General features: G+C 41.9%; 1 protein-coding gene across 1 annotated transcript in view; it reads left to right on the forward strand.

Moving 5' to 3' along the window:
* The window catches only part of syne1a (spectrin repeat containing, nuclear envelope 1a), a gene marked incomplete at its 5' end in the record, with an annotated part of 121,139 nt that overhangs the window by 52,326 nt on the left and 56,613 nt on the right, over positions 1 to 12,200 (forward strand). The window contains 10 exons of the mRNA XM_083934031.1: positions 448 to 603; positions 1,423 to 1,587; positions 2,131 to 2,303; positions 2,464 to 2,617; positions 2,919 to 3,062; positions 3,365 to 3,529; positions 3,719 to 4,036; positions 4,854 to 5,009; positions 7,697 to 7,867; positions 11,499 to 11,825. Coding sequence (XP_083790157.1) covers positions 448 to 603; positions 1,423 to 1,587; positions 2,131 to 2,303; positions 2,464 to 2,617; positions 2,919 to 3,062; positions 3,365 to 3,529; positions 3,719 to 4,036; positions 4,854 to 5,009; positions 7,697 to 7,867; positions 11,499 to 11,825 — 1,929 coding nt within the window. The remainder of the gene's footprint in view (positions 1 to 447; positions 604 to 1,422; positions 1,588 to 2,130; positions 2,304 to 2,463; positions 2,618 to 2,918; positions 3,063 to 3,364; positions 3,530 to 3,718; positions 4,037 to 4,853; positions 5,010 to 7,696; positions 7,868 to 11,498; positions 11,826 to 12,200) is intronic.

The following is a 12,200-nucleotide window of genomic DNA, read 5'->3' on the forward strand; positions in this document are numbered from 1 at the left end:
AGGCTTCAGTGTGTGAACCTCTGTTGGCAAAATCCTCTCTACCTTTTCACATACAGTATATACCCCCTACCTTTGCAGTATTTTATCAGTCTTGTCTCCTTTCCCTGTTCTGAGCTGTCGTGTCTAACCGAATAAGTGCATTTCTATTTAAACATGAACATCAAGAGAAATACTGCTGTGCTGCTTCTTTATGATGTTCTTTCCCCCTGTCTCTATCCATGTATTTTGATGTGATGTTGTTGCTGTGTCTGTTCTTGTGACATGTTAACCCAACCTTGTGTCCCTCCTCTGTGCCTCTCACCTTTGTCTTTTAATTTTTTTGTGCTTGCACACAACCATCCTCTCCTATGTGCTCCATTTCTTTTCCCTCCCAACTGTCTGTACCCGCATGCTATTGCTCCTACATCTTTATTTCTCCATTTCCATCCGTGCTTTGTACTGGAGCAGTGTGTACTTGAGGAGATGGCCAGTCGGGAGGCAGAGCTGGGCAGGCTCAGGGAAAGAGCTCATCGCCTCTGGGAGGGACAAGCTGCCGGCAAGGGCTTTGTCCACCGTGTATCCCAGCTGTCAGCACAGTACCTAGCCCTCAGCAACTTGACCAAGGTAACACTGCCCCCACCCTAGTGTACCCCCATTTTTTACTGCGCTTCTGTCTGAGAAATGCTGCAGCATGCTGAAATGTCCCTTGCTTGATCCATGTACTTTATGAGCTGAAAACCACAGAGCTTTCTGTCCAGCCACTTTGTTTACTGTTGTTCTCTGTTATTTGCTGTGTCATGCATTATTCCCTGGTCGCACATCAGTCACAGAGGCTGTAATCAGCTTGTCCTGGTTAAAATATTGCACCTGCATCCACAGTAATTTACCTGAGCACAATAATCTATCTTTCACCTCCAAATGGTTCTCGCCGCAGCAGCCTCATCAACATGAAAAAGGCCAAGGCTGTTGGGCTTACCTTTTATCCACTGAAGCACATCTAAAATGCCAGAGCTGAAAAGTGTCAGTGTTTGAGAATCTGACCTTTTTTGAAGCTCTCATTAGATCGGTCACATTCTTAATGATTTATTTTGCACTATTCTATTACCTCAGGACAATGAGAGTGCCCCAATGATGATGAATGATATTTATTTACTTTGTCGGCTAGCTAGTGGAGCACTATTTATAGGTCCTCTTCCCTGCCAAACATGGAAACAGGGATGAAATCATTTAAAATTGCCGCTTGTACATTAGTATTGTACCTCTGCCTTTCTCAAATATACAGTTACACAGATGTTAAAGATTTAAAAGTGATGACTGCAAACAAAATTCATTGTGTTGGTGCTGTAATGTAGAGGCGCCGAAAGTTTCAACTCAGTGATAACCGGTTTCTCAGAACCATTATGAGACTTGTGTGTTTACAGTGCTTTGCTCTGCTCTCTAAAGGACAAGGCCTCCAGGATCGAACGTATTGTAGGAGAGCACCGCCTCTTCTCTCAGGGCCTTAGAGAGCTCCAGGATTGGGTGTGTGAAGCCCAGAGGGTCCTCAACACCTGCATCTCCAGCACCACTGACAAGAGTGTGTTAGAGGACCGGATGTTACATCTAGAAGTAAGGAGGGACAAGACGGGTGTTGGATCTCTTAAAGGAATACACCACAATTTTCCAGAAACAATCACTGATATTTTCAGCGATTTAAGGAAACTAGCATTGTCTCAGAAGTGAGAAAATCAGATCTTTTAGCAGCCTAATTTTGGATTTTACCCCCTTTTTACATTGAATTAGTAGGGAAATGTGCCAGTACAGAAAGGGACATTGCACTACACAAGCTATACTAAGTTAAATACATTTTAAAATGATTAAAACATCAACATTGCTTTGGAAAACATAGCCCAACACAGTACAATGATGGTTGATCTGTGTTTATGTGTATCAGTTTAGCAGTTATCACAGTATCTGTATCTTGACTTGAGGAACAATTCAGCTAAGTTTTAGGACGGTGCATTTGAACAAATTATGTCTGAGGAACCATGCTGTTAATACTACAATCTGAAATACATGTTACATTTGTTTAATTGTGTTGAAACCAGAATAAAAGTATTTATTTTAGTCTTCAGGTAGTTAATTTAATTCTGTGTTTACCTCTGTCTGAAGGCCTTACTGGCTGCTCGTCAGGAGAGGGAGATCCAGCTAAAGATGCTTCTGACGCGGGGAGAAGCAGTCCAGAGGAACACTTCAGCTGAGGGGGTTCCAGTGATTCGCAAACAGATCCAGGACCTCAAAGACTCATGGGACTCCTTGCTTTCTGCCTCCATTCAGTGTAAAAGGTAGTGATCATGTACTAATTTGTCAGTCAATTTGATGAATGAGACTGGGAACTGTCTGGTTTTGCTTGATGGATTTGAGTTGGTTGAAAGGTCACAGGGACAATTAGATTTGTGTTATTTTTGTTCCCTCTGTGGTAACATTATTATGTTAATATCACAGCCAACTGGAGGGCGCTTTGTCACAATGGACCAGCTATCAGGAGGACGTGGGACAGTTTGTGCTGTGGATGGACCGGGTTGAGGAGACGCTTAGCTGCTCAGACAGACAGTACTCTGAGATGAGAGACAAGACTGCTAACCTGGGAAAGACCAAGGTATCCCATCTCGCTAATAAAAGCCAAACTAGTTTTTGTAAATACGTTTTTTCAGTGAGATTAAACTCTTCAGAACATTCACAACTATGTGGCTTTTTGGCCATATATATATATTTTATGTGTGTGTATATATATATATATATATATATATGTATTTTTTTTTTACAAAGCAGCTACCGTTTTCCCTTTTCTTTCTTTATTGAATGTCCTTCTCTAAACTAGTGCAGTTTTACACACTCATACCCTAGAGGCCCCAGTGGAGTAAGATTGAGTTTATGCATGTGTTCTTATTTCATTCCAGCTTCTCCATGAAGACGTACTGAGTCACAGCAGTCCTCTGGAGACCATTGCCACAAAGGGGTCCAATATGACTGAACACTACACTACCCAGCAGGAGGTGCAGCAGCTGCAGTGTAGATACAACAGCCTCAAAGAAAAGGCCAAGGTACACACAACATACGGTTTATTTTTTTTCCTCTTCGGGCATTTGAATAATAAATCATTTTTGAGAACATTTTTTTGAACACCTACTTCATGTTATATCATAAATCTCAGTGTGACCTGTGCGTTGATCATTTTAGTAACTTCTCTAATTAACATTTTAAATGCGTTTCATGTTTCACTTTCTTGTTCACAGATTTGGTGATAAATACTTCTTTGTTGGTTGAAATTGGGTTTTGTTCTTCCTATTGACTTGATAAATAAAACATTTCTTTCAAGTAATGTGTCCAAACTGTTGTTTTGCAGAATGCAGTCAGTAAGGCCAAAGGGCTGGTTCTCGTCCATCAGGAATATCAAAGAGGGTTGCATGTGTTTGAGGACTGGCTAGAGCAGGAACAGGCAACTTTGGCCTCCTTGTCCCATCCAGAGGGAAACGTTGATACACTAGAGACGACACTGCAACAGCTACAGGTATTAATACTGTGGAGTTCTGTGCATAATGTAATTGTCATGAACATGGAGTCTACAAATGTAATTGAAAGCTTTCTTCTATCAGTGTGCACACAAGGTATTGGACACCCTGGACCTTTGGCAGCTAAACCACTTTAAACTCTTTAATCCCACTGATTCTTTGTTCTTCCCTTTTTATTTCCCGTATAGCTCCTGCAGGAACGCTGCTCAAATGGCCAGTCTTTGCTCTCCTCTGTGCTGACCAACAGAGAAAGAGTAATCCCGTGGGGTATACCCCAGATCGAGGACCGAGCACTGGACACTGCTCAGCGGGAGTGGGGGGCCTACCAGGGCCGTCTGGAGGAGACGCAGACTCAGCTGAGCTCCACACTGACCAGACTGAGGCAGATGGGCCAAAGGTTCCTGAGCCTTTCCCAGTGGCTGGAGGAGATGGAGAAGGTGGCAAACTTCAGAAGTCATCGGCGGTCAGCCAGAGGCACCAAGGGGATTCAGCTGAAGAAACTCAAGGTCAGAGAAACACAGGAAAACATCTTTAAATTCCAGTCAGTGGTTTAAATGTCATAAGGTAGACAACACACTATATTAATAACAGCAATGTACTGTTACTGTTAAAGTTTTCTCTCTTTCCTCATTAATATTATTCTCTCCTATAATATTTTCTGCAAATATCCTTTTGTCTTTCACTGGTATGCACATAAATAGCTTCAGTCAGCAATGACACCTGGTCATACTTTAGACCGCCCAATTACTTTAATTCAATATTTTGGAAAACAAGAGGAATGACAAGCAGCTCGCCTTTTCTCAATACTAATTCTAGGCCCGAAATAAATCCTTTAAAAGAGCTTTCCAAAATCAAAGTTAAGAAGCATCCCAAAGCCTTGCATAGTAGAACATACGTTTACCTACTTATGCATACACTCCAATCACAACATGCATTAGAAGGGGACAGAATATTTCCCTACCGGGCCTCCCTTTGGAGCAGGCTTCCTGCCAGTGTCAGGATGTCAGACAGTCTCAGTATTTTCCTCCCCTGCATTTAGAGGGACACACAAACACACACACACACACACACACACACACACACACACACACACACACACACACACACACACACACACACACACACACACACACACACACTCACACACACAGACACACACACACAGAAAGAGACAGACCCCTTGGCCCCATATCTTGTTTGTGATGTGTCTGTTATTTCTTGTTGTTCGTTTTTACCCCTGTTGTCCTTTTATTTTTATAACTTATGAATGGAGTTCACAAGAATGATGCTAATTATACATTTCTCTCCGTCCCTTCTGAACAGGGGTGTCTTGAGGCTGTGCTCGCACGGCAGGGAGAAGTCGATGGCCTCTCCTCTCTGGCCCAGCAGGTTCTGGAGGAAACCTGCATCAGTAGTCGTGTCAGTGTTACTGCCACCCAGCTCACTGCCCGCTACCATTCCCTGCTGCTTAACATACAGGTTAGGCACTCTCTCCTGTCTACTGATAAATTATTCATATGTCATATCTTTAATATGTTGAGTTTTACATATGCGTCTACCTTTTAAAGACAGAACTTTTTCCTTTCTTATTAAGAACAAGCATCATTTCTTCCAAAAGAAGAAGTTTTATATATTCTTGTGTATGGAAGACCTACTTTAACTGTTAAAGCACTTTATCATCAAGAGGTACAGACTAAAGGCTAATTTGCCTTATATCAAATTAATATGATTCCCATATTTCTTCTCATTCTGGTGAGATCATTAGTCCATAATTTCTATTTCACAGATCATTTGGCTTTTAAACACTGTGGCTAGATGTAGTAGATCTTTTTCTTAAGACTGTCTGTTGATTTGGAAGTTTGAGTTTTTTTGTGTTGTGTTGATCTGTTCAGCCATCAACTCAATGCTAACAACCAAGTTCTTCTTTAATAATTTCAATACTAAAACTATTTACCACTGAAATTTAGTTGTATGACTTGACTTATTGAAGAAGTTCAGCTAGTAGAAGTCAGTGTGACCAAATCTAACCCTTAAAGTATCCATCCATCCATCCATCCATCCATCCATCCATCCATCCATCCATCTTCAAATGCTTGTCCCTATCCGGGTCGCAGGGGGGCTGGAGCCGACCCCAGCTGACATTGGCTGTGAGGCGGGGTACAACCTGGACAGGATGCCAGTCTATCACAGCCCTTAAAGTATCCATGATGCTATTTTTATTATGACTGCATATTGAAAATGCCTCTGGTATCAGGAAATCGGGACGTGGACAGTGCAATAATTAATTTTCTGTCTGCCAGAAGATTTTCCGGGAAAAATACCTACAGTACCTGTCATAATGACTTAAGTAAAGCACAACTGGGTATGGGTTTAATCCCCTTTGTGTTATACTCTCTCAGTGATGATCTCTCATCCTTTCCAACTACCTGCTATAATATGTAAAGTTGGCAGTCTTTGGTTGCGCCGCCTTTGCTTGGTCTGTGTGGATAACCAAAAAGCCGATGTTCCGTCATTGTGATGCTGTTGTGGAATCTCTCTGTGAAAAGCCCTGTAGATAAAGAAAATGTGAAGCTGGCTGTATTGCCATTGGGGTCTCTGCCCGCAGTGGGTTTCTTACAGAGGGTTATCTTTCATCATGGAATTTGCTCCAGTGAGAGTTTGGACTTTGTTTTTGTAACACCCCATTGAAGTAGCTTTGAGAGTTATGCCTGTATGTTGCTCTGTATACTCAGATCCAGCCTCTCTATTTGTCTGCTCCTCTGGGGGGGACTAAAGGAAAATCAATGGGGCTCCTCTGGTCTGGGGCTAAGGCTGTAATTAAACGCTACAGAAGGCAATCTCACACTAGGCACCAGGAGTAAAAAAAGCTTTGCCTGCACTGCATTGATTTTTACACCTTCAGTTACACACATCTCAGTTTCGTGTGTGTGTGTGTGTGTGTGTGTGTGTGTGTGTGTGTGTGTGTGTGTGTGTGTGTGTGTGTGTGTGTGTGTGTGTGTGTGTGTGTGTGTGTGTGTGTGTGTGGTTGTGTGGTTGTGTGGTTGTGTGGTTGTGTGTGTGTGTGTGTGTGTGTGTGTGTGTGTGTGTGTGTGTGTGTGTGTGTGTGTGTGTGTGTGTGTGTGTGTGTGTGTGTGTCCCTCACTCCCTAACATTGTTTCTCTGTCTTTATTATACCCACACCCCTTCCTTCCCCTCACAAAATTGACTCAAGCATGCATATACTTAGAGTCATGCCAGTACATACAGACACATGACATCCCTCTCATACCAAGGATGCATGTAATTATACTCTGTGAGCGGGGGCCATATGGGCTTGAGGTGGGAAGCCGTTACCTCTGTCTAGTCAGAAAAGGTGTGCACTCAGCACCTTTTGCTAATTGGAGCTTCTCGCCACAGGATTTGCAAGTTGAGTGAATAATGTGTCAAACCTGCAATAAACCCTCTTCATCCTCATGGTGCTATTGACTCAAAATCTCAGTCAAGTGGATAATGCCTCAAAAAACATTTTAAAAAATCCTCTTCACCTTGTACTGAAGCTATTGACATTCTCCAGATGAATGAGAAAGGACGAAACGGATATTTTCAGTTTTGATGGTTGATCAGAGAGCTTTTGGCCCTTGGTGGCCAAGGTAAGACAGCTGAGGCAGACAGCTTAAAATAAAGAGATACAGACCATGTTTCCTGAATTTTCCCCTGGCAAAATACAGTCTGAAGTATCTAACCAACTATTCTAACCTCTGAAAACGGCAGCAGTTGTTAAAATGAGGGTTATTCTCTGTTTTGCTCATAATATAACATATAATGTAAATATGGTGGGTAGCATCAAGCTAATTGCTATGGTAGCATTTAAACAAATCAGAATATATTGGGCCAGTTTGACTTTCTATTAAATATCAAATAAGATACTGTAGATCTTCAGTCTTGTGGTCTACAGCCACATATCAGAACCATGCCTGTAATTTGTTGTAAAACCCGTAAAAAGCCTACAGTGAGCTTTTATGTCATATGATGAGCTCTGGGCTTCTTGAGGGTATAGGAAATAAGTAATAATATTGCATTGTGTTGTATTGTATTGCATGGTATTGTCAGTATACTGTATTGGTATTATCCTTAAAATCTATATTTGTTAAACTTTACTTTTGACCTCTCATCCATTATTTTTTCAGGACACCATCAAGCAGCTTCAGGAGGAGCTAAAAAACATCGAGGAGGCCGAGAACCTTTGCATGTCCTTCACTGACTGGCTCAGCCTCACCCAGAAAAGCTTCACAGTGTTAACTGACAGTTCTGAACCTTTGGACCGGGTCGCCATGGAGAAGAAGATGAAAAAGCTAGAGGTATTGATTTACCTAAATCTCTACTGTATATTTCTGTGGTTAGATGGTTTCACACTCACAATTCTGAACCTTCGTTTGTCAGTGAGGTGCAGTGCAGCGCAGCGCTACATACACCTCCCTGAACAGGTTGCAATAAAACAGCACAGACGTTGGGTATTTTCATGGCAAACTGATGAGTTAGCAAGACTCCTGCATTGAAGAATATGAGCAGAAACTCATAAAAGTCCTAATATCCAAGCCAGCAAAAATGTCCTTGTGTAGTCTTGTTTTGTGCCAAACAACATATGGCACCTGTTAGTAACATCAAGTATACAGATATCTTTGGCAGCTGCAATATGCTTGGTGAGTAAAATATGCATGAAGCATTTAGTGCACCTCAATATTTGTATAGAGCTTTACAAACTGACTATAGTGTCTTAATTGTAACAGTTTGTCTTTATGCTCTTTTTGTCAAATGGTCATAGGAGGAAAATGGCCTTGCTCTCCAAAATGCACAGACTGCAGTAAAAGAAAATCACCTCCATTGTTTGCTCAGTGTAGCTCATATTGAATGTGTAGTGTAAAGGATCGGATGAGTATGAGTATCGATCGGCTCTTTATGAAGACAAAGCGTGTGCTGCTTTAGAGGAAGCGTGGTAACAGGGAGAGACCTCCCACTGTGAAGTAGAGGATGAAGAAGCGCCGGTGTCAGGAGCCTGCTGGCACAGACACTGTAATTGATGCAGTGCCCTTACCGCTTCACATCTCACACACACATACAACACACACACACACACACACACACACACACACACACACACACACACACACACACACACACACACACACACACACACGCACGCACACATTTCTCTCCTCACATATCACAAGACTCATTCAACGTACTAACTAATAAGCTGCAGAAAACTCAAACCCATGAATCCTCTGTGATTTTCCCACTGCCTTTCTTCATGTATCCCTACATCTCATCTCTCTTTCTCTTCCTCACACACATCTTCAGAAATGCATTTACACACACATACACACACACACACACACACACACACACACACACACACACACACACACACACACACACACACGCACGCACACAGACGTTTACAATACATCATCTGGTGTGGGCTTTGCTGTAATCCCTCTCTGGGATCGATGCTCTGTCCCTACATACAGGGACTGAAGACATGCTGTCACCACATGTGTCCTTCCAGTGCTGCAGATAATACGCGAATGCTCCACCACTTACTCATTCTCCCGTAGTGAGAGCTACAGGGCTTTTCACTGTGCTGCAATGATTATGTATGCCACAAAGACCAGTAGTCAATAGCTGTGTCAAGGGCCATTAGTTGGATTTAGACTTGATTTGATTTTGAGTTGGAACTGTAACTTCGCTCAAGATGTGCTGTAGCTTCATTAAATGAGCTGTACTTGATATCCAGCACATAATATAGCAGCATTTTAAGAGTAATGTAATGACCTAATGGCGTCCTGAGCAGAAAATGAAGTCACTCTCCCTCCTTCTGTGTTGTAATATGAGTTTCTCTGTTGTTTGTTGTGATAGGCAGTCTGGCCGTGTGTGCATGTTAGTGCATGTGACGGAGAAAAAACATTGTTAATTCACGTATTGGGGTGAGAGCCGTCTGGAGGCAATCCCAGCCCACTTTTGTTACTAGTACTACACTAAAGGTACTTTTCTCGAAATACCCACTAGTATTTCGAGTAGAGTACCTTTTACAGCTCTGAAAATGAAAGTATGATTCAGGTACCATGGTCCCATTGAATCGAGCAATTTATGTGATTTTGTTTGTCTAAATAAATAATTTTACTTTCCTTTTAAAAAAGATATTAGTTGTATATATATTTTTGTTTTATACAGTACTTTCTCCCCTCATAGTGTTCCGAAAATCACCCACCACTGACTGGCTCCTACAACAATTGTATACCAAGCAAGATGTTAAAAAATGCATCCCCCTACATAAGCCCACCTCGCCTTCCCCTGCCATATTTTTTTTTCATAGATTATCAACAGTATTTTACCCTGTTGCTTTCTGATGCACACAGTCACCTTTCTCTCCAGAAGGTAAAAGTAAACAGGTACATGGTACAGGTTTAAATTTGTTTTAGTTTACAGTTCCGGCTCAACCACTTTTACAAGATTTCTGCCAGAATACAGTGTGCTGCACTCCATACATTCAGAGCAGAGAGACAATGGCAGCAGAGCTAACTGCTGCTCACAGGGCCACCTTAGTAATCTCTTACCTTTGTTAGTAGATCATTAACTGTTAAACATAGTTGTCAGCTCCACAGTAGATAATGGAGCCTGAGAACTGACAGAATAACAAACTAGTGCTCATCATTTTCTCTGAGTACATAATGTCTCAAGCATGAAGAGCACACTGGGTTGAAGACCTCATCTTTAATGTCAATCAGTGTCACTGTCTACTTTTGTATTAAAATATTAGTACTACTATATGATTTGATTCAAAGCCGTTTTCCAACCTTCCATTGGTGGCGAAATTCATCCAAAGACAGATTGTGGGACCAAACTGTGTAAAATCACTGAATTACAATTTTGTCCTAGATGAAAAAAAGAAAATGCTGGATTGAACTGTGAACATTTATTAATGGTTCCTCCTCTTGGATCTTAAATGCACAATTTTGACCAAATCTGATTCTGGAGAGCTGTTAATGAAATCCTTACTTACTGCTAGTTTTAACAAAATCTTGCAGGATTAATCAACATGTGGATAACCAGTAGTGTCTCTAAGAATAACATTCGATGTCAGGTGGGAAATGAGAGCAGATGTTTCAGTATGAAGTGACGGCTATGAGTCATGTGTAACAAAATCTACTGGCAATTACTGCAGACTTCCTTGTTTTAGCTCACATGATAACCACACATAATTTTATGGACTTGAGATACAGCGTCAGTGATAGAGTGTCTCTTGTTAAGGTCATAAAGCAGGGACATCAGTATTGTGACTGAACGATGACCATGCCTGGAGCTTCATATTAAGTAGCAAACATGGACGTGTGTGTACAGACACAGGTCTTGTTATATTATCAGCAGTAGCTGGAGGTCTGGGGTTGTTGCAGTGTGTAGCTACTTTCTACTCAAGCAATAATGGACTGATGATGAAAGCTAGATGGTGTCCCATCGAGTGACGATCTGTGTGTATGTGGTGTGTGTTACGGTTGCCCTGGAAACCCCTGCAGCTACTGCTGCCTGTTAAGGGTCCTTATAATTGGGTCCTCCTTTCATATTATTCAGTATGGTTTCTCCACAACATGACCTCCAAGTCTTCCCCACATCTCACTGTGCAGGTGTCAGCCTACCTGATGGTTTCAAAGCCTTTCAAACACACTGCTGGGCTGGGCTGGGGGTCTGGGGCAGAACTGGAGGTGAAGGACAAAGAAATCAGTGATACTGTGTTTGAATGTTAACCTCAAAGTTATGGAAACTGTTTGATTCCCTCATCCAAAGCATATATTCTACATTTCTGGTACAGCAATATAGAGGTGCACTATTTTAGTGTAAAATACCTCACTTGAAGGTCATTTTGTATAAAGAAGTGGTGACAACACTGTAATAGCAGCCATGCTGAGTTGCGTTTCTGCTCTCTCTCTCACCCAGACTCTCCAATCTGAGCTCCAACATGGTCACAGTTTCCTGAAATCACTGAGGGAGCGGGCAGAGAAGGCAGCAGGCTTCCTCGACGAAGCTGGAGCTGAAAGTTTAGGAGGGGAGGTAGAGGCTCGTCTTGCCCAACTGGAGGAGCTTGCAGGTAGACTCAGGCAGGAGCACAGCTTTCTACAGCGGGCGTTACTGCTAGCTAAGGAGTTCCAGGACCGATATAAAGCTCAGGCCCAATGGCTAGTGGAGACCAGGGCTTTGCTCAGCTCCCGTGTGGAGCCCAAGGCTGAACTGTACCAACGGAGAGCACTGCTGGCTAAGTATAAGGTACAGCAGCAACTGTCATTTCTCTATCAAACTGTATTTTAATTGAAATCATGAATATGATATGTTAATTTGCCCTGGTGGGCTCAAATGGCGGTAACCTTACTGAATATTATAAGCTTAATGGACCACATGAGTGTCCTTGAATGTCTTGCAACTAACTCCAAAATTAAATATAAATATATAACAATGTTGTTGTTTGTATTAATAAATGCCTATTACATGCTTTGGAAAATGATTGATAGTATAGTAGAACCAATTAGTAGTAAATTAGCTGAAAAAACCCACAAGTGTTACCCTTAAATATTGAGCAGTGATCTAATATGACAGCAGTTTACTCCACTAAACATAGTTACATGTATTAAGAAGGTCTCTACT

The sequence above is a fragment of the Echiichthys vipera genome (assembly GCF_963691815.1).
Source record: "Echiichthys vipera genome assembly, chromosome: 19".
Taxonomy (NCBI): Eukaryota; Metazoa; Chordata; class Actinopteri; order Perciformes; family Trachinidae; genus Echiichthys; species Echiichthys vipera.